The 20,601-nt window shown below is 34.2% G+C and overlaps 1 protein-coding gene across 1 annotated transcript in view; it reads right to left on the reverse strand.

The window, feature by feature from the left end:
- LOC129223877 (mitochondrial import inner membrane translocase subunit TIM44-like) overlaps positions 1 to 20,601 on the reverse strand; it is a 57,679-nt gene that overhangs the window by 27,094 nt on the left and 9,984 nt on the right. The window contains exon 2 of the mRNA XM_054858248.1: positions 14,004 to 14,081. Coding sequence (XP_054714223.1) covers positions 14,004 to 14,081 — 78 coding nt within the window. The remainder of the gene's footprint in view (positions 1 to 14,003; positions 14,082 to 20,601) is intronic.

A 20,601-nucleotide genomic window follows, 5' to 3' on the forward strand; every position in this document is an offset into this window, starting at 1 on the left:
GAGGACTTCCGTAAAGGAGCTCGGCCGAAGAGTATCCTATGTCTTCTTTCAATGCAGAACGCAATCCGAGGAGAACCAAAGGTAAAGCGTCAACCCAAGATTTGCTTTGTTGTAAATGACATCTCAAGCTTGCCTTAATAGTCCTGTGTTATCGCTCAAGCAGTCCGTTCGATTGTAGGTGGTAGGCTGTGGTTCTGGATTTTTGAAACCCAAAGTATATGCTCAAAGATGAGAAGATTCGACTTTCGAACTGACGTCCTTGGTCAGACGTAATACGTTGCGGTATTCCAAAGCGTGAAATCCAGGTTGAGATCATGCCTGTTGCAACTGTTTCTGCTGATTGATCTGCCATAGGAACAGCTTCAACCCATCTTGAAAAACGATCAATCATCGTTAGTAAGTATCTAAAACCTTGACATGGTGGCAGGGGTCCAACGATATCAATGTGAACGTGCTGGAAACGTTCGGTAGGAACCTTGAAGTCCATAAGAGCTGATTTGGTATGTCTTTGTACCTTGGATTTTTGGCATTCCATGCATTCCCTGCACCATAACTGACAATCTTTATTGATATTTGGCTATATGAATCTTTTCTTGTGCTTCTAATCCCTGTATGAGATAGGTTATGAATAGAAGAAAATAACTGTCGTCGGAAGTTTGGAGGGATGTAGGGTCGATTACTCTTGGTGGAGACATCACAATAAATGGATTCGTCAGTTTCTGGAATGGATATTTTATCCATTCTCAGCCTTGGGTTATTCTTCAAAACTGTTAAATCGTGATCATCTTGAAGTTTTGCAATAGCTGCGTAATCGATTGGAGATGGTGCGGATATTGTATCAATTCTGGAAAGGGTATCAGCAATAGGGCTCGACCGATGGCATTTTTTGGCCGATGGGCCGATGCCGATTGTTGGCCTATTGTTCAAAGATGGCCGATGGCCGATTGTTTTCCTTCAAATGGCCGATTGCCGATGGCCGATGCTTTTGGCCGATGGCAAAAAAAAAGAAAAAAAAATCTAACAGAAATAAATTGATAAGATTGTCAAGGATTTATAGATCATCGATTCATTTCACTTTACTTCCTTTCTAGGAATAAGGAATTGTAATCCCCCCTCCCTATTTCGACCTAAATTTTTATTTTACTATCATCCAATTTAAACTTTACAAGTTTTTCCAGCGAATATGTACCTAAGAACATATAGATGACTGAAATATCCATTTTGAACGCCTCCTTAGTTAATTATCGCAAATTCTCTTGTGATGTCTTCATGCGTGTAAACTTATGTTACACAAAAACGTTATGAAATAGAAAGTTGAAAAATCATACGTAAGTAGTATGATCTAAAAGTTCGAGGACAAGTTGTATAAAAATATCGTGAATAGTTCACATTACCGAAGTACATCTACAGTGGCTCCAAAAAGTGTTCGTACACAACCCAGTAGTTTTTCTCAAAATATTGCCAAATTTTATTTTTGAAATTTGTCAAAAAACGATGAGACAGAGAAAAAATACGCCACAAAAGTCATCGTACACTGAAATATTTTCGAATAAATTCATGATTAAAATTATTATATGTGGTTTTTTTTATTGTTTTTACATTGTAATGACACTGTAAAGTCATTTGCCATTAATTTTTTGTTTATTTATTCCCTAAGCTTCTGCTTATTATTTTTAAATGGCAGGTATGCGCAGAAAACAACAAACACGATTCGAAATTTGATTTTTTTCCCTCACAGTAGCCATAAATTGGTTTGAAATGTCTCTAAATTAGTTAATTTATACCATTCTATAGTGAAGTGCTTGATAAAATGCTTTAAAGACAAGAATCGGATCGAAAACAAGGTAACAAAAGGTCAACTGGCAAAGTTAACAAAGCGTGATCGGAGGTTTACAGTTAAAAAAAATTATGAAAAATACACATTTGAGCGCTGAAAAAGTTTCTGCAGAATTGAATGAAACATTTTACGTTTAATTTTCACCTAAAATTGTTTGCCAAGTTCTCTGATTAGCTGGATTAAAAGGGACCCCTTCCCGTAGAAAATTTCTTGTGCGCGCGAAAAACAGTAAACTTACGCTTTCCGTCGTAAAATAAATGATAAATAAGCTCAAAACGTTTTGAAACAACGTCTTACTTATAGATGAAAATAAATTTAACATTTTGGGTTAAAATAGTGCATAATTGTCAACAGAAGAAAAAATGAGGAATTTAATCTTAAGAGCTTAACTGGATCAGTTAATCAGGACGGTGAAGGTGTTTTTTGTGTGAGGGTGCATAACAGCATCAGGACTTGGAAATTTGGAATTTTTTGATGAAATAATGAATCATGCTGTTCACTTAAATATTTCAAAAAACAATTTTAAACTATTAGCCCAAAATTTGGTAATCAGAAACAACTTTGTTTTTTATCAAGTTAACGATAAGAAGCACACGTTCGAGTTTGGTGCCTCAAAATTTGTCCTTAAGCTTAGAAATTTCTCCTCAATCGCCAGATTTAAACTTAATGGAACATATTTGGAGATATCTGGTGGCTAGATTACGAAAATACACCATTGAAACGAAAAGCGAACTAGAAACAGTAGGACTCGTAGTGCGGCTGAACACTTACTCAGAAATTGCACAAAAAAAGACAGAAAAAACAATGAAATCTCTTCTCAGACGTTTAAAAGCTGTTATTGTTACTGCATGATATTCTATTAATATAAAGTTAGATTATTTACTAATTTTTTGATATTTTTTCCGAAGTGTACGAAGACCTGTAAAATAAAATTTCCGACACGTTTTGGTTTTTGATTTTTACAAAATTAAGTTTTCATGTTTTATTAAAAATTTTCGTGCAGTTTTGTTTAAAATAGATCATAGATCTTATAATTAAATATCTATTCCGAAATATTAATTCTAACCAATGCCATAGGGGCCTATTTCATTGAAAGTCGTGGATGTGCGAACACTTTTGGGAACCACTGTATCTACAAAATAGTCACCTTGAACGGTTATACACTTCTGCCAACGTTCGTATAGCTTTTAGAAGGACTCCTGGACATTTGTCACAACCTCCTGTAAGGCCTCTTGCGCTGCTGCTTCAACTTCATCGTGGGGAAGAAGGCGACTTTCTTGTTGAGGATGCACGGTTCGATTGGTCAATACTCTGATATGACAAGCAAATAACGTAACATTTCGTCGGACTTAGCTCCGTGTGATGTTTACCATAAAAATAGTTACTTACAACAGAAAAAAAATCGATCGCTATTAATGATGCAAAAAAGATGACCCATTACAAAATGTAGATGAAATAAGTATAAGAAATACGCAAGATGGCATTTCTTGACCAAAATGAATAACCGCTAATTATTTAAGAAATGCGTGAAATGAGGAGGATGGGTTAGGGGGGGTCACCCTCTGTTTTTGGAGTAACTCACAACGTTAAACTACGGCCGCAACTTCGACTTAATTTTTTTAGTACAGAACCGCTACCACCAACGTCTCGGAAGAGTTTCTGAATCTACTTCAGCACTTCCGAAGAAAAAATTCAAAAGTCCCTGTTTTCCGAGTTATGCCACCATTCAAAACGTCTTTAATCAATTTCTTACATGAATGCTCTAAATTCTTCCTAAACAATAGATAAAGCTTGAAAAAAATCTCTAATTTTATGAATGGTGTTAGTTTTAAACAACTCAGAAGTACAACTAGAGTTTAATTTCAGAAATTGAGGGAGTGGGAGGAGGGGCACGCAAGTGTTCTCGGAAATACAAAAAATAGTCGGAGACAAAATAGAGTTCAAAATAATCATAAATATTGAGCAGAAAAACCCTTTTAAAACTTGCACCCGAGTTTGTTTTGACGTGCAGTGGCGGATTTAAAATATAGCGAATGTTACGATTGCGCGAGAGGTCCCATATACATAGGGGCACCGTAGGAGTTACAAAAATCTTTATGATAAATGTTTTACAACTTCTGTGATAGAGAAATAAGGCCCCAAAATATATTTCGATGGGCCCCAAACATTTAGCTCCGCCGAAGCGATACAGAAAAGACTGCATTACTGTGGTTCATATTACAAATATCGAAAAATTAAAAATTACCGTCGGTTCAACGGGAATCTAACAAAATGAAACAAAACCGGTTTCGCCATCTCATATTTGTTTTCATGGTCTCCAGTTCTGCAATATATCACTAAATGATCGTCAGTCTGAGACGCTATATTAATTTTGCTTTGAAATAAGTAATTAATAGCCACAAAAAATCGGTTAATAAGCTTTTTAGAACACCCGATCGAAAACAAAAAGCGAAGTGCACAACTAGAACGTGCGCACATCCCACATGCGAAAATTTAGCCTTCTACAGCTTACCATTTTTAAGTTTTGACTTATGAGAGATACATACATACATCCAGCAGCAAGAAAAAACGCAATAATTAACTTGTTTGGTACCTGAATGCAGTATTAAAAACTCTTTCAGGGGTGACTATAGAAATTCATACTGAAATTTAAGTAAACAATTTTGTTTGAAAACAATAATTCCCTTTACTTTGTATTAAAATGTAAAACAACAAAAGTCCTTTTTTTTTTTTCAAAAACATCGGCCAATTCCATCGGCTTTTCGATGTTTTTAAGGCCGATGGGCCGATGTTTCCTGCAAGTTAGCATCGGCCGCCGATGCCGATGGCTAAATCGTTGAACCATCGGCGCCGATGCATCGGCCAGGCCGATACATCGGTCGAGTCCTAATCAGCAATAATGTTTTCTTCTCCTTTGATGTAGCGAATATCCGTTGAAAATTGAGCAATATAACTCAATTGTCTTGCTTGTCTGGGAGAGGCTTTGTCCAAGTCTTGTCGAAAAGCGTATGTGAGGGGTTCGTGGTCTGTATAGATTTCGAAAGGCCTTCCCTCTAGTAAGTATCTAAAATGCTTAACTGCACTGTAAATGGCCAGAAGTTCACGATCGTACGTGCTGTATTTCCTCTGTGCCGGGGATAGAGTTCTTGAAAAGAAACTAAGAGGTTTTTTTAATCCAGCGATTTCTTGTTGAAGGACGGCTCCGATGCTTATGTCTGAAGCGTCCGTTACCAAACTCAGTTGAGCCTCTGGATCTGGATGTGATAAGAGAGTCACCGAACATAAGGCATCCTTGAGCCTGGAAAACGATTCACGACTTTCGTCAGTCCACTGAAGAGGTTTGGTGCTATTCTTTTTATGGCCAGCAAGTAACTTGGCACCACCACCGAGATTCTACTCAAGGCCAAACAGCGGGAGGAAGATGGCTCCCCAAGAAGACCTATGCGACTGGATGCAGCTTGATGCAGATACCGATATTTTATGCAATTTTCTTTCTTAATCCATCGTTTAAATAGTTTCCTTTTGTCAGCGAAATGCTTATTTTGATGCTCGCGATGCGCATTTCTTTTCGGTGAAAACAAAATAATTCCTATTGCAATTATTAATTGAGTATGAATACATTCCTGAAAAATTTATGGAAAGTATTTCTGTTTGTCTTCAGCATTCAGTATGATTAACTCTACAATACATTATCAACAATAATATTTTTTTCAGCGTGGAATAATTTAATAGTCGTGGTTAATGTTCACAAAAAAAAAAAAAAAAAGCAAAGATCCATTTCACGGAACTCATTTATTCCCTTTTGACACATCAAAATATCACTAAAATAAAATCCTTTTCACTATCTCAATAAATAAATGCACAAATAAATGTAAAGAAACCAATAAATTATTCAAAATATCTGTTTTACATTTAAAAAAGAAATTTTATAACATAATTACTTTAATAAGTTAAGATTCATTGCTTCTGCATCTGTGGCTGATTTTTTTTATTTAACAGCGCAAATTTTGATAGTCCATTAGTTTAGATCAAAAAGGATCAACACCAGTAAAAATCTAGAGATTTTTCTGACTAATACTTAAGTGGGAATAAAAAATAAAAAATATGCTGAGAAAACCAAAGAAAAAGCACCTTTTTAGCTATTTTCATTTCATGGCAGTAGCTATTTTTTAATAATAGGTATAAGTTGACTGCTTCTGCTTTTAAGACAAAGCATGCTTAAAATTAAATTTAACATTAACACCCCCATCCCTTAGCTACAACCACCATGCTTTCAACTATAATTCTAGGAAGCAGAAGTACCCACTATTTCCTAAAACTAATTTCCATACTTTTTAGCAGAATTTTTTTTTGATTTGGCAGTTTTCTATGTTTATCAGCTTAAAGTCAACATAATTTCTGAAATGAATTCGATTGTTCATTTGGAATGAAGAGGGCAAAAAACTTTGATAAGAAAGCAATCTGAACTATTGAATCAATTCGGCTAACTCATATTGAGATAAGACTTGAATAATAAATTTAAGATTTATTAATACATTATTATGTTTAGATAAGATGTGATGTTTTATGATATGCTTAAAGATAAGGTTTCCATAATCCTGTAAATTTGTAGTGTAAAATAGTATGTTCGACAATTATTTTTCTTAGCTACATTAATCATGATGTATAAGAAAAACTGCAATTTTTTTTTCTTGTTCTGAAGTAATTTTGAAGTAAAAACAATATTGCCATGTCTGAAAATCTGTTACTCACACAAAGAGATATGCATGTAATTTTGCTAGTTCAATTAAAATTATGTAATGCAGTAAAATTTAATTTAGAGTAACAGATTTAAAAAATGCGAAATTAATTTATCTAAAATCTACTCATTTCAATCAATGACTTTGTTAACTTGATTCAAATCAATTGATTTAAAAAATAATCACTTGATTTAAATCATGATTTTAATCAATTTAAATTAAGCTGATTTAAATCAATGAACCCTGCTTATAACATTAAGCATTTCAAAATTAAATCTGTCAACTAGTTTACTTTAACAATGTTTGGAACTTGCGTTCATTCAACAGCGTGCAACATCGTGCCAGACAGTTTTCCCCCAGAACATAAACTTAAGTAATTCTTATGATCATGTATTTAAGAATTTTGAATAATTTCCATGACCTATCCTTTTCCATATAAAAAGCCCTTACATATATCTATCTCTATAAAATGTTTCATTTGATTCCACTCACTTTAACTTTTCTGATTTTTATAAACTCAAAATATATGTTTCTATGAAAGTGACTCATTTATATTTTTAGGTTCTTAAAAAAAACCTCAATTTAAAGTACAGAATTTGCTGCCCTCTTAGCATTTAGTAGGAACTATTGCAACATCGGTAGAGGGTACTTCCAAAAACTAAAACATTAGATAATTTAGAATTAATAAAAAATTTTATTCTTTATTTAAACTTTTATAATGATTGTAAAAGTGTTTATTTTTTGACACGGAGTTTTGACTTTATAGTTAATCATGGTTAAAATTAAAACTGTCAAAAGCTTGCCCACCGGGGTTTTTTCCATATTAAAAAATTAAAGTAGAAAATTTAAACATTTTAATAAAAATATAAATGATTACATATTGTTAAATTATTGTTTTGAATTAAGAATTTAAATTCATTTTCAACAGATATTTGTGGTGACGAAGAAAATAATTTAAAAAAATGATTGCATAAAATACGAAATTAAACAAAAATTTAATTTTCATGAAACGTATTTTAAATATTTCTGTCTCATTGAATGTGCAAAATATTTTATAATTAGGATACAACCACACAAAGAAACAAAAACACTCACGAATAAAATTGGCATAAGGTATACTGAACCTAATATATTACCAGTCACTGTAATAGGGGAGGGGGGAGTGGAATAATGATTTACTTCCTGGTTATTCACGCAACTGTATACGGTTTGTGATTATTCAGCTTTTTAAAAACTGCTACAAAAATCAATTTTGCTAAAAGTAATTATTGACATTTGTTATTCAAATTATTGACATTTGTTATTCAATATACCAGTCTTATTTTTGAGAAACAACAACAGAATTAATTTGTGCCCATTTGTTTTTAATGAGGAAAAAAAATTAAAGAACTCACCCGAGATTACTTAGTTGGTGCAAAATCCTTGCGTGGAATGGATTTAATCCATCTTTTGCACATTTGAACATCGCCCGAGAATTTAAAACGGTGCTATCGTAATTGCACTGAAATCCAGGCACACAGCATCTGAACGGCATGATTGATAAACACTTATACACAATAACAAACGAAATAACTATAATAAGCGAAACTTAACCACTAAACAAATAAAATATGAGAATCAACAAAAACAATTCACACAATAAAATTTTAATCCATGAGTAAATGGCGGGGACAAAGCATAGCGACCGTTACTTTCAGCAAATTCAACGGTGTGAAAGATTGAAAACACTCCCCCAGAAGGTTTGGGGAAAGCACAAACAGGTCTTCTTCGCGTGACTCATACACTTCCCTTCGGAGAGCTTGTTTGGCCTTGAGGAGTATCTCGGTGGTGGTGAACTTGGTGAGTGGTTGCTGTATGCCAGCGCATTTAGGAATGAATCTGTGGTAAAAATTTACCATTCCCAGGAACCGTCTCAGGCTAGTGGCAGAGCTAGGTTCGGGATAATTTTTAATGACATCGACTTTGGATGTACAAGGCTTCATTCCCTCGGAGCTGATTTCATATCCGAGAAATTGGATGTGTGTTACACCAAATATAGATTTAGAAAGGTTAATGCGTAGACCATACTCGTTCAGTCGCTCGAAGAGAAGGAACAGATGTTTTTGATGTGTCTCTTCATCCTTCGAAGCAATCAATATGTCATCTAAATAACAGAAAAGAAAGTCTAATCCCTGCAACACAGTGTTTATCAGACGTTGGAAAGTCTGTGCTGCATTGCAAAGGCCATACGGCATGAAGGGGAACTCGAATAGCCCAAAAGGCGTGGTTATGGCGGTCTTTTGGATGTCCGCTTCATGCACCGGTATTTGCTGGTACGCTCGCAGTAAGTCAATGGATGAAAAAATCTTAGCTCCATGCAGTATATAGCTACAATCCGTTAGAAATGGTATCGGATAACGATCTGGAACCGTAACGTTGTTAAGGGCCCTGTAGTCCCCGCAAGGTCTCCAATCACCTGATTTTTTCTGGGTTAGGTGTAGTGGGCTGGCCCAACTGCTCTTGGAAGGGGGGCACAAACCTTGCTGTAGCATGTAGTCAAACTCTTTTTGAGCGGCCTTTAATTTTTCTGCGGAAAGTCTGCGCGCTTTACTATATACCGGTGGTCCCTGTGTGGTGATGAAATGTTCAATATTATGATTTACAATTTTAGTATTTACAATATTAGGTCTTAGCAGATCAGGGAATTTTGAGACTATGTACATATATGGCTGTTGCGTTTCTATTTCGGTGATGACTGGTCTTCTCGTTGAAAAAAACGTTCCCTTTGTTGACAGTTTTGTATTTCCATCTATTAGCATTTGATTTTTGCTGTCGATTAAAAGGTTGAAGTTTGCCAGAAAATCTATCCCGATGATTGGCTTGTCGACATTGGCTATTATGAACGGCCATACAAAGTCTCGTCTGAGGCCAAGATCGAGTCGTAATAGTTTCTGCCCAAAAGTTTTTATTTTCGAATGGTTTGCTGCAAATAGTTCAAACTTATGTACATTTTTTCTTTCCGTGAGCGTTGGAGGAATTACAGAAATCTCCGCCCCTGAATCTACCAGGAAAAGGGCTGCTGATGCTTTGTCACTAATGAAGAGGCGACTCAGCTCCGCCCCTAGGCTCCCTGTCGCCGTGGAAAGCCGGGGTATCAGTTTTCCTGCACGTCGGGGCCCTCACGCCGTAGTTGAAGAGACATACTGCATGGTTGTAAGCATTTATACGCTTTATCACCAAACTTTGAATGGAAGTAGCATATTCCGTGCTGATCGGAGGGTTTGCGGCTGCCAGATTTGCTGTGGCTCTTCCCACTATGCTGACGACGAGCTGAGGAACGTCCCCCTTTGTTTAAATTTTCCACCAGTATTCGGAGATCTGTTATCTGTTTTTGGAGGGATTCCAAAGTAACCATCGACACATTAGTATGTGACACCGAAGCCAAATTGTAATTATTGGGTGATCGAAGGTCCCAAATTTTATCAGCCATGGTGGCCAGTTTATTTAAATCATCGTTGCTGACTGATAGAATGCTGCGCATGTCCATTGGGAGGCGTTGCGAAAACAAGGTTTTTAGAAAATTTTCACTAACCTTTTGGTCGGCAAGATTTCTCATTTCACAGAGTAAAATTGAAGGTTTACGATCCCCAAGTTCAATTTGGGTCAACAATTTTTGTGTCCTTTGGGATTCACTGTCTGCGAAAGTCGAAATCAGGCGATCTTTTATTGCGTCATATTTGTTGTTGGGTGGTGGGGTAACTAAAATGTCCGTAACTTGCGCTAGGATTTCCGCCTCTATGGAACTGACGACTAGGTCGAATTTTGTTTCGTCACTTGTGATTTTTGCACGGCGGAACTGTGCTTCTAACTGCAGAAACCAAATCCTGGGATCAGGCTTCCAAAACGGTGGAACTTTCACTCCAACATGACCCACAAAGCAGGCTTGCTCAGTGCTTTCGGTTTCAGAAAGAACGTCCGTTGAAACGCTTTGTTTCAGAATTTTTTTATCAGTACTCATTTTCAATGCACAAAATAGTCCGGAGGTCACCACTGTAGCTTTAGTGTTGTTATTGATTCAGTAAACACTATCATCTGACTCCATATTATTTATTAATCTTACAATGATACACACCAAATCAAACGCGTCTGTTCGATCGCCGAGTTGTTTTCGTTCCACTCCTGCTCTCCGCTCGAGTTGAGTTGCTCGCTCGCAGGAATCAGTGACTTCACTTCACTACATATCCAAATATTTTGATATACATGTATATATCCGATATTTTTGATCTGTGAAAGTTAGGATATTTTGTAAAAATTTTATAGTGGGGGCCCCTTTGTTGTGGAGGCTCCGGGGCAGTAGCCCCATCTACCCTCCCTTAAATCCGACCCTGAATAAAAATTAACAGCTTTACAAAACTAAATTTGAAAAACGGCACAGTTAGAAAACAATATTAAATATTCGAAAGTTTTACAAAAATCCGGATTTTAAAATTAAAAAACTTGTTTTTCTATTTATAACAGTTTACTCATAAAATAAAATGCTAAGATGATTTTCATGAACAATCACTTAGGTAACAACTTTTTCTTAATATTTTAACTCATTTTTAGCAGAATTTTGTCAAATTACATTTACTAATCCTTTAGCGTCAGTTTTGGGAGGCCGTTTTTCTGATGATTTCCGAAATTGTACACAGTACAAAGCTTATTGAGCTGAGGTACAATGGCATTTTTCCTACCTCTTAGGTTATTTGCTCCCCCCTCCCCAACACCAAAAAAAAGCAATAATCAGAGCTTCCCCCAGGATTAAAAAAGGGCAGGGTGCTGTTTTTCAAAAAAGGGCACTTTTTCGAAACTAAAAGGCATATTAATTATAGCTTCAAAGCATCAGTGGATATAGTCGTAGGATATTACTGTTATTCCTGGGTTCAAATGTCTTACTGTCGCAACAATAAAAACTTTGAAACATTATGGAATTACTTCCTAGGACATTTGAATAGTTTATAATCATTTTCAAAAAAGGCGATTGGGACTAAAAATTGAGGAAGGGGGGGTTGGTGTTAAAAAAAGAAAGCAACTAAAAGCCATAAGATTTTTAGCATCTGCTAGAAAAAGAAAAGAAAAAAAAGGAGAGAAAACAGTACAAAATTTTGTTAAGGCTGTTTTTGAGAACATGTGAGTGGTAATTGATGCAAATCCAACAGCTTAACTCTGGTTTCTCTTAAGATTTTGATGAATTATGTACATAATAACTTTCCCCAACGACACACTTTAACATGAATTAGACTTACATTAGTAACCACAAGTACTTTGAGATGTCACAAACATTTGGTAAGAATTTCTTTAAGCAAGAAGTGCTTGTTTAAGTAAAACAACTGATTTACCAATATCTGAACAATGAATATATAAAGTAAAAGTTTCTGCTTGTGGCTAAATAATGTTTTGTAAGCAGATACACAAGTAAAGCAAATTATTATGATCTGAAAATTTTAACATTCTGCTTTTTTTTTTTTTTTTTTTAATAATTTCTAGTTTTGGTTTCTAAATTGAAAAAAAAAAAAAAAGAATTAACTATAAAGGGGGGGGGGGGCGGAAAACTAATTCTTTCAGCTGTTACTAGCTGTAACTTAAAAGACTTTTAAATCCAAAAGTAATAATTGCTCTTGGAGTAACCACCACCATAAGGAATTAAAAACCAATAAACAGCACCAGTTTGAAAGCACTTAGTATTTATTTTCAATAGCTAAAATTCATTTGTTTTCATTTGAAATGTCCAAAATCATCCACATTCGACTTTTATATGCTCAATTCTTTGTATTTTTGTGTTTCTTTGATGCCACGTGTCACGCGAAATAATAGCGTTTTGCCTTTAATCTGCAGCAATCTTTTAGCATCTGCTTTCAGTTTTCGATATTTCTTATTATTTTTTGAGTAGTACACAATATGAAGAAAACTGAGCAAAAATACAAATGTATTTTTCGGACCAAAAAATTATCGGCGTGCGTATAATGCATAATAATAAAACAGAACATATTATCCGCTAAAACAGCTGTTTCAGCAAATAATCGTGATTTTGATTATTTTAGACTGAAATAAAATTTTAAAAAAGATTAAATTCGCAGCGCAGGAAAAAAAAAAACGGAAAAAAAAAATGGCGCGGATTTTGGGTCGGTGGATTTGTGGCGCTTCACTGCACCTACTTGATTCTAATTCAAAATGGAAAAGCGCGATTAAAAATATGAATTTGATTGAACGATTATAAAGTGCAGGGCTAACTTAACGTTTATCTGGCTGGAAGAGAAGTAGAATTTTCTTAACATACAGGTACATGTCAATTGGACAAAGAAACACTTCCCTTGTCATGAAGCGATAAGGAGGAAGGATGACAGCCTGTATTCTTCGCTACAGCCCTCCATTATTAAATAAAGGGTGATGCAAAGCCTGTAGCAAGGAGCAAGGAAATGATTCTGGGAATTCAGCAGTGGCTTATCAGTAGTGTTCCCAAAAGTGAAAGGTCCTTAGAAGAACATTGTTAAGTCTCTACAATGCCCAGGAGGCCACTTTTTATCCCTTGTGGTAACTGATAATGGAAGGCATGCTTTTCTGATAGTCAGCTCAATGGCAATCCTAGTTGGGAGGCGAGGGGGAGGGGCGGATGTCGCTATTTTCACTTAGAAGAAAGTCATTGTAGGAAAACAATGGAAAAGGACACTGGCTCCTTCCTTTTTCTAATAAAAATCTTAAATCCAAAGGATGCCAATTCATGAACAAAAAGGAAATTAGGGCGCCATTTTACCGATAAAACGGCAAGTTGGGCGCGTTCTAAGAATCAAAGGGCAAGTTGGGCGCAGCGCCCTCCCGCGGAGGGTCTGCAGTAATAGTAGATGACATTTGCACTTCTCAAACTAACGTTTAAGTTGCTCTAATTTTCTTTAACAAAAATTACAATATGTCTTCAAAAAATCACAAATCTAACGCTGATAAAAAAAACTTTCACAAAAATAATGAACGAGGTAATCAGAAAAAATCCTGGATTGGCCCCTGGCAATATCATCTTCATGAATTCAATTCGAAATAATTTTTTTTCTCTAATTTACTCTTTGCTTAGATTAAAGGAAGTCTTAGGTGTATTTCCGAGACTCTATTTTTTTTCTTTGAAAGGGGAGAAGGATCAGACTTTTGCAAGTACATCCAATATTAGAGTATTAAAAATAAAAAATAAAAAAAAACTGTCTCAGAGTGGCATGCAAAGAGTCCAGGTGGAAAATCATGTGACCAGGTTTGCACTAAAAGCAGATATGTTGCAAAAAAAAGGGGGGAGGCAAGGTTTTTAATTAATGTTCACATAATTAAAAAGTCAGTGAAAAGGCAAAACTGAAGCACAAATTACCAGGAAAGAAAATATGAATATTGCATTTTAAAATAATTCACTTAAAAACCTTTTAAAAATATACCTCGTGAGCACAGCATTTTTCTAGAGTTGATAAGTATAATGAAGTAGATTTACCAGTCAATATCCTTTGTAATTTTGCCTAAAAGAATTTGATTGAATTAGATAAAATTAATAATATATAAAAATATGATCACTGAAAAAAAGCAATTTTTTTTTCAAACAACTCATTCTTTCACAAAAATAGACACAACATATCAAATATGAGATTTAAGCAATCTTTTGGTAACAAAAATGAGAGACATTAAAATAATTTCCAGTAATAGTTTAAGATATTTCATTCAAAGCCAGGGACGATCCTAGCAGGTGTGCACCGCACAAGGGCGGCTGCAGGCCGCATCATATAATTCTTTTAATTAAGCAAAATTCCTCAAGAATTTCTCTCAAGATAACTTATAATAAGTCAAATAAATCTGCTGAATTTTAAATGTTCAATTATCAAAGTAAGTATAGTTTAAGAAAAATAGATTGTTAGGGAACATTGTGTTGGTTCGTTGTCCATTAATATCTACTCTTTGCACACATGCTTCATTTGGTTGCAAAATTTGTGACAGAACCAGTAATCAGGCATGGATACAGGGGAGGGGAGATGAGGGAAATTGCTCCCTCCTGAAGCATGAAAGGGTGCCTTCTAAAAGGAGCAATCAGGGCCCAGGGCGGCCACTAATGTTTACTCCCCAAGTTTTTATAGACCTAAACAATGAAGACATATTTTATACTTTACATTTAAAAAAAGCTATACTGATTAGATACTGTCGCAAGCATTTCAAACAACAAATTCTGTTTTCAACAATTGCGGATGCTTGGAGAAACAGTGGAAAATTGCGACTCTCCGGAGAGTCAAACATATATGAATAATGAACTAAAATTTTGTAATTTTTCCCGTTTACAGCATTTTTTTTGAATTAAAATCACGAATGAACTGCCCAGTTTCAGATCAGGGCTCTTGCCCCGGGTAGTAAATTTAAACGTGGCTCCAAAACGAAGATCCAAAAGGATACTATAAACTCCTTGATGAGACTAAAGAAGGCTTAAAATTGCGTTTTTAGGACTTTAATTTCGGAAAAATTCGCTGTTTGAACCACCGATCTTAAGGACCCAATTAAATCTCTGATTCACCCCTTCCACCTTAACTTAATTAAACATAGTCTGAAAATTTTGGCTTTAAAATCCAAAATGTGTTTTCAGAGGACAGCCCTTCTTAATGTCACCAAAATTTGCTTAATGACATTTTTCTTATTTCTTTTTTGAAATTTTTGCGATGGAGGGCCCCGAAATCCATTCCCAAACATTGCTACCAAAAACAGTCTCAATGAGCATCTTTAGAGAGCCCCCTAATCCCACCCACTCAGTTTGATATTTACTTCAGTTTCAAAAAACAGTTTGTGAGGGCACACTGAAACCCTGCTCGCTCTTTGTCCCATCGCAGGGCTCCCAACACATTTTAGCCATAGAAAAGGGTAAAAGAGGACCACTTTGAATCAAAAAGGGGACCAAAGAGGACCAGTTAGGATTAAAAAGAGAACCTTGGGAGGACCATTCATAGTTAAAACCAGGGAAGCACCAAAAGGCACATTAGCTGCCTGGCACTAAATATGTGAAGATAATTCATTAATTAACCATAACAATGATTATAAATGATAAATCCTTATCACCTTCTGTACAACTGAACTTTTTATCCATTGAATTATATTATTTACACAAACATTTGGATGGGGGGAGGGGTGACAATCAAGCATGTAACTGACCATCTTACAGAGCAACTTTAATTGTAAAATAAATTTTCTACTAATTAACAGGTAAAAACTGGCTAGTTAAAAATAATCACCTAAGTGACCGATAATCAATGCATACCTAATAAAGACCTTTTAGATACAGTTATTACAGTAAACACCTAAGCACATAGTAGTTTACAAAATTTTTCACACAACCAGTTTAAAGATAATTCATTTTGATGTAAGGTACTGTAAGACAAGAAGATATAATTTAGAGGTCAGGAGGTCCCCCTCTGCCTCCACAGCCTTTCGTTTTTACACATATTTCCGGCCTAAATATGATAAGTTTACATATATATATATATATATGAGTTTATGACCAAACACCAAAGCAGGAGACAATTTCTGGCTATGTTACTGACTAAGTTCAAAAATATTAGAGATTTGCAAATCATTTATTAGTATGCTAAGTATCCAAATCATTTCTTCATATGTAGGTATTAGTTGTTCGGGAACCAAAAAATATTGTAACTGTCTTCAAGTATACATAAAAATTAATGAGAAAGAAAATTTTTTATTAAAGTCACCATACCCAAAAATATACAAATGCTTCTTAAGCAATAAAAACAGTGAACGTAAATTTGAGCCTCCTTTTACTGGATAACTTAATGTAATAAATAAATGTGTAAGTTCAGATTCATAGAGCTATACTTTCAAATTAAAAATACTCATTATGAGTATTTAAAAAAAAAAAAAATAAGGATACAAAGTTTTAGTTTTTAAAAATAAAATAAAATAAATATATTTTGAGGTAGCACATGTCAAAACAGCTTCCAATTTTCAAAAATGTTAAAATAATTACAAGATGCAAAAAGATTGAAATCTTGAACACGAGAATCAAATTTTCGCGAAGTATATGTTCACTGTTGGCATAATTTCCAAAAAAAAAAAAAAAATCTCTAAAACTAAACATGACTAAAATTGAACATAAAATATGCTAGTCTAGGATAGCACATATGAAAATAACATTCGATTGCGCAAAATATCAAAATACGTAAAAGATGCAAAAAGATTGAAATCTCAAACACAAGAAGCGATTCTTCGCGAAGTTAAATTAAATAATATAGTTTGAGGTAGCACATGTCAAAACAGCTTTCAATTTTCAAAAATATCAAAATAATTATAAGATGCAAAAGGATTGAAATCTGGACACGAGAATCAAATTTTCGCGAAGTATGTTCACTGTTCGCATAATTTCTAAAAAAAAAAATTCTCTAAAACTAAACATGACTAAAATTAAACATAAAATATGCTAGTCTAGGATAGCATATGTGAAAATAACACTCGATTGCGCAAAATATTAAAATATGTACAAGATGCAAAAAGATTGAAATCTCAAACACAAGAAGCAATTCTATGCGAAGTTCGAGTAAGTGGAATGCTGCTATGGTTCCAAAAATAAGAAAGTTTATTATCCATAAAAATTAAACAAAAAATAAGCTAATCTATGGTGGAGTGTGTCAAAATAACTTCTGATTGCCAAAAATATCAAAATATGTTCCAGATGCAAAAAGATTGAAATCTCAAACACAAGAAGCAATTCTTCGCGAAGTTCAAGTTCGTGCAATGCTGCTATGGTTCCAAAAATAAGAATGTTTATCTATTAAAATTTAGGACTCGACCGATGGCATTTTTTGGCCGATTGGGCCGATGCCGATTGTTCAAAGATGGCCGATGACCGATTGTTTTCCTCCAAATGGCCGATTGCCGATGGCCGATGGCAAAAAAAAAAAGAAAATCTAACAGAAATAAATTGATAAGATTGTCAGGGATTTATAGGATCATTAAAAAGAGCCATGAAAAGAGCGATGCTCTTAAAACGCAGCCAAAATAAACAAACTCAATATTTACACCAAGTTAATCACTGAATACATATACTACTTGATCTGATGTTTGCACATGTAATATTGAACAATTTGATTGTTTAATCTTTTTTGAAGATCTAGAAACAAGTTCAAATTAAATTTTTCAATTTAACAATAATTTTCTGAAATTTAAAAAAATGCACAATAGAAAATCCTTGAAACTTTTCTACAACATATTATTAAAAATATGATGAAAACAAAAATAAATAACTTATTCATTGATTTTACATAAATACATAAAAATAGTTACTTACAACAGAAAAAAAATCGATCGCTATTAATGATGCAAAAAAGATGGCTCATTACGATATATAGGTGAAAAAAGTATAAGAAATATGCAAAATGACATTTCTTGACCAAAATAAATTATCATTAAATATTTAAGAAATGCTTGAAACGACGAGGGTGGGTTAGGAGGGTCAACCTCTGATTTTGGAGTAATTCACAACACTAAACTTTGGCCCCCTTTTTATAGTACAGAACCGCTACCACCAACGTACAGTGGAGTATTTGACTGAAAATCCAGGCCAAAACTAGTTTGAAATTTTCACGCTTCTGAAGGCGACACCCTTTTGTGCGTTTGTGCGCTGTACGGCGAAGCTATCCCACTTATAGACACGAAACTTGATATACAAGTTGTCTGAAAGGTCTGGTGTTACAATTTGAAACTCGATTTTTTAAATTTGAATTAGAAAATGAAATATTTAATATTTTATCCACGGTTTGGACTTTTACATGTTTACGACTGTAAAAACGATCCTAGTGAACGTAGAAAAAAACCAATGCATCACTAGATAGGAAAAATAATTTTCTTCGAGAATATGATTTGTTTGAAGTTAATTTAACCGAATTTCTAGGAATTTACAGAGGGAGATCACTTTTTCGACATTTTTTAATTATTCAATCAATGTAAACTAAAATTCCTGCATCTAATATTCTAATAATGTTATGGCTCTGAAACTTTTTATGGAAATAATATAAACACATTACCTTTATTAACAGCGAAAACGGTGAAATTATGTTGTTTCACTGATTTATAATGAATTTTTTTTCAATGAGTTGAAATAAAAATTTTCAATAATTTTCACTTGATCCGAAATGGATGCCACCGTTGGCTCCTTGCCAATAACGCTTAGACAAGTGAAAAGTAAACATGTTTGATGCGAATGGCTGTTTTCCTTTGAAAATATGTAATTAAGTGCACTGTTCGAGGAAAAATAAATAAATAAATTCAAATAAAACGGTTAAAAAATCCTAGTAATCTTTTCAAAACACTAATTTGAAACCAAAAAAATAATCAATTTTATTCTTCTCGTTTGGTTTCAATCATTAAAACCCTGAGTTAAGCATGCACAAAAAGAATTGGAGACAAGGGTTTCGGGGTTACAAAGAACCTTTTTTCTATTGTAAAAAAAAATGAATGAACTAGGATGTTATAGCTGTAAAAACACTCGAAAATGGATATTCAAAAGCTCTTTGTTTTTGAATTGTATATATTGTACTTGTACCTTGGGTCGGTCCTTAGTTTTACACAGCCTGATGTGTCCCGCTAACGATGTACGAACAAAAACTTGGAACTAAAATTTTATATAACTTCAATTTTACAATGAGTATGTAAAATGTCTTAAATGTAGATAGCTCGCTACCGTAAGGAGACCATTACAATTGTCTCTTAACGCTAGCGAGTGTGTGTGTGTGTGTGGGGGGGGATTTTCCCCTCTTATGCTACGTATAAGGGGGAAAAGATCCCCCCTCCCCCGGCACATTATTTGCAGCAGTGATCTGAAAAAATATAAATATTTATTTATTTTATCTAAAATCTATCTCAATTTTAGGGAAGAGCAAATTTTTTTTAGCGAGATCACAAAATAATTTAATTTATTAACTCATTAACGCACGAGAAAATTAACATAATTGAACGCAAACACATGTTTTAGGGGTGCAATGAATCTCTTTAGCGATACATAAAGGTAAGCGTTTCGAAATTAATTGGATGATTCTCATTCCATAGCTTACATCTTTATACATTGATGAAGCGGTTTCTTGTAACCCTGAAACTCATGTCTGAAATTTTATTGTTGTTTGTGCGCTCAAATATGTCGATCTTTTCATTCAGTAGTACTTATGATAACTTTTTTACAAATTTATTAAATGTTTGTAGGTAAATTCAGTTTAAAATCATGACTTGTCACAAACGATCGGATTATGTACTTAAAAAAAAAATCATTTAAAAAAAGGGCAGTTGTAGGCGGAAGATTTTTTTGCTGAAATTAGCAATAGAGACTTTGCCAAATACGATGCAACTTTCAAAACAGCCCGACCAAGCCCTACACCCATTTAAAAAGCTTTCTCTAGTTATAAATTAAGACGAAAAGTCTTTAAAAATCTCACGTATCAAGTTCTTTTTTTTTTTCACATAAAGAATATAAAAATATTTACTTTGATTTATAATTAGCACGAAGCTCTGACATTTCTTTATCCCGTAAAATTGATTTGGTTCAATTCCATTCATTTATAAAGCCACAAAAAAATCTACATTGAAACTAATAATTAAGCTGAAACGTAACAAAAAAGCGAAAATTCTTATAGAAATCTCATCTTTTACCGAGGCTATGAGCAATTGTACAACTCAAGTTTCCAAAACAGGTGCCGATCAATGCACAAGTTAGTCAACTATCATAGAATAAATTTTCATAAAAATCGGGTAAATTTTTAATTTTGGACTTTTGACCAGGATTTTCAGTCAAATACTCCACTGTACAACGCCTCGGAAGAGTTTCTGAATCTACTTCAGCACTTCCAAAAAAAAAAAAATTCAAAAGTCCCTTTGAATTCCGAATTATGTCACCATTCAAAACGTCTTTAATCAATTTCTTACATTAATGCTCGAAATTCTTCCTAACAATAGATAAAGCTTGAAAAAAAAATCCCTAATTTTATGAATGGTGTTAGTTTTAAACAA

This window comes from Uloborus diversus, chromosome 6, assembly GCF_026930045.1.
Source record: "Uloborus diversus isolate 005 chromosome 6, Udiv.v.3.1, whole genome shotgun sequence".
Classification (NCBI taxonomy): Eukaryota; Metazoa; Arthropoda; class Arachnida; order Araneae; family Uloboridae; genus Uloborus; species Uloborus diversus.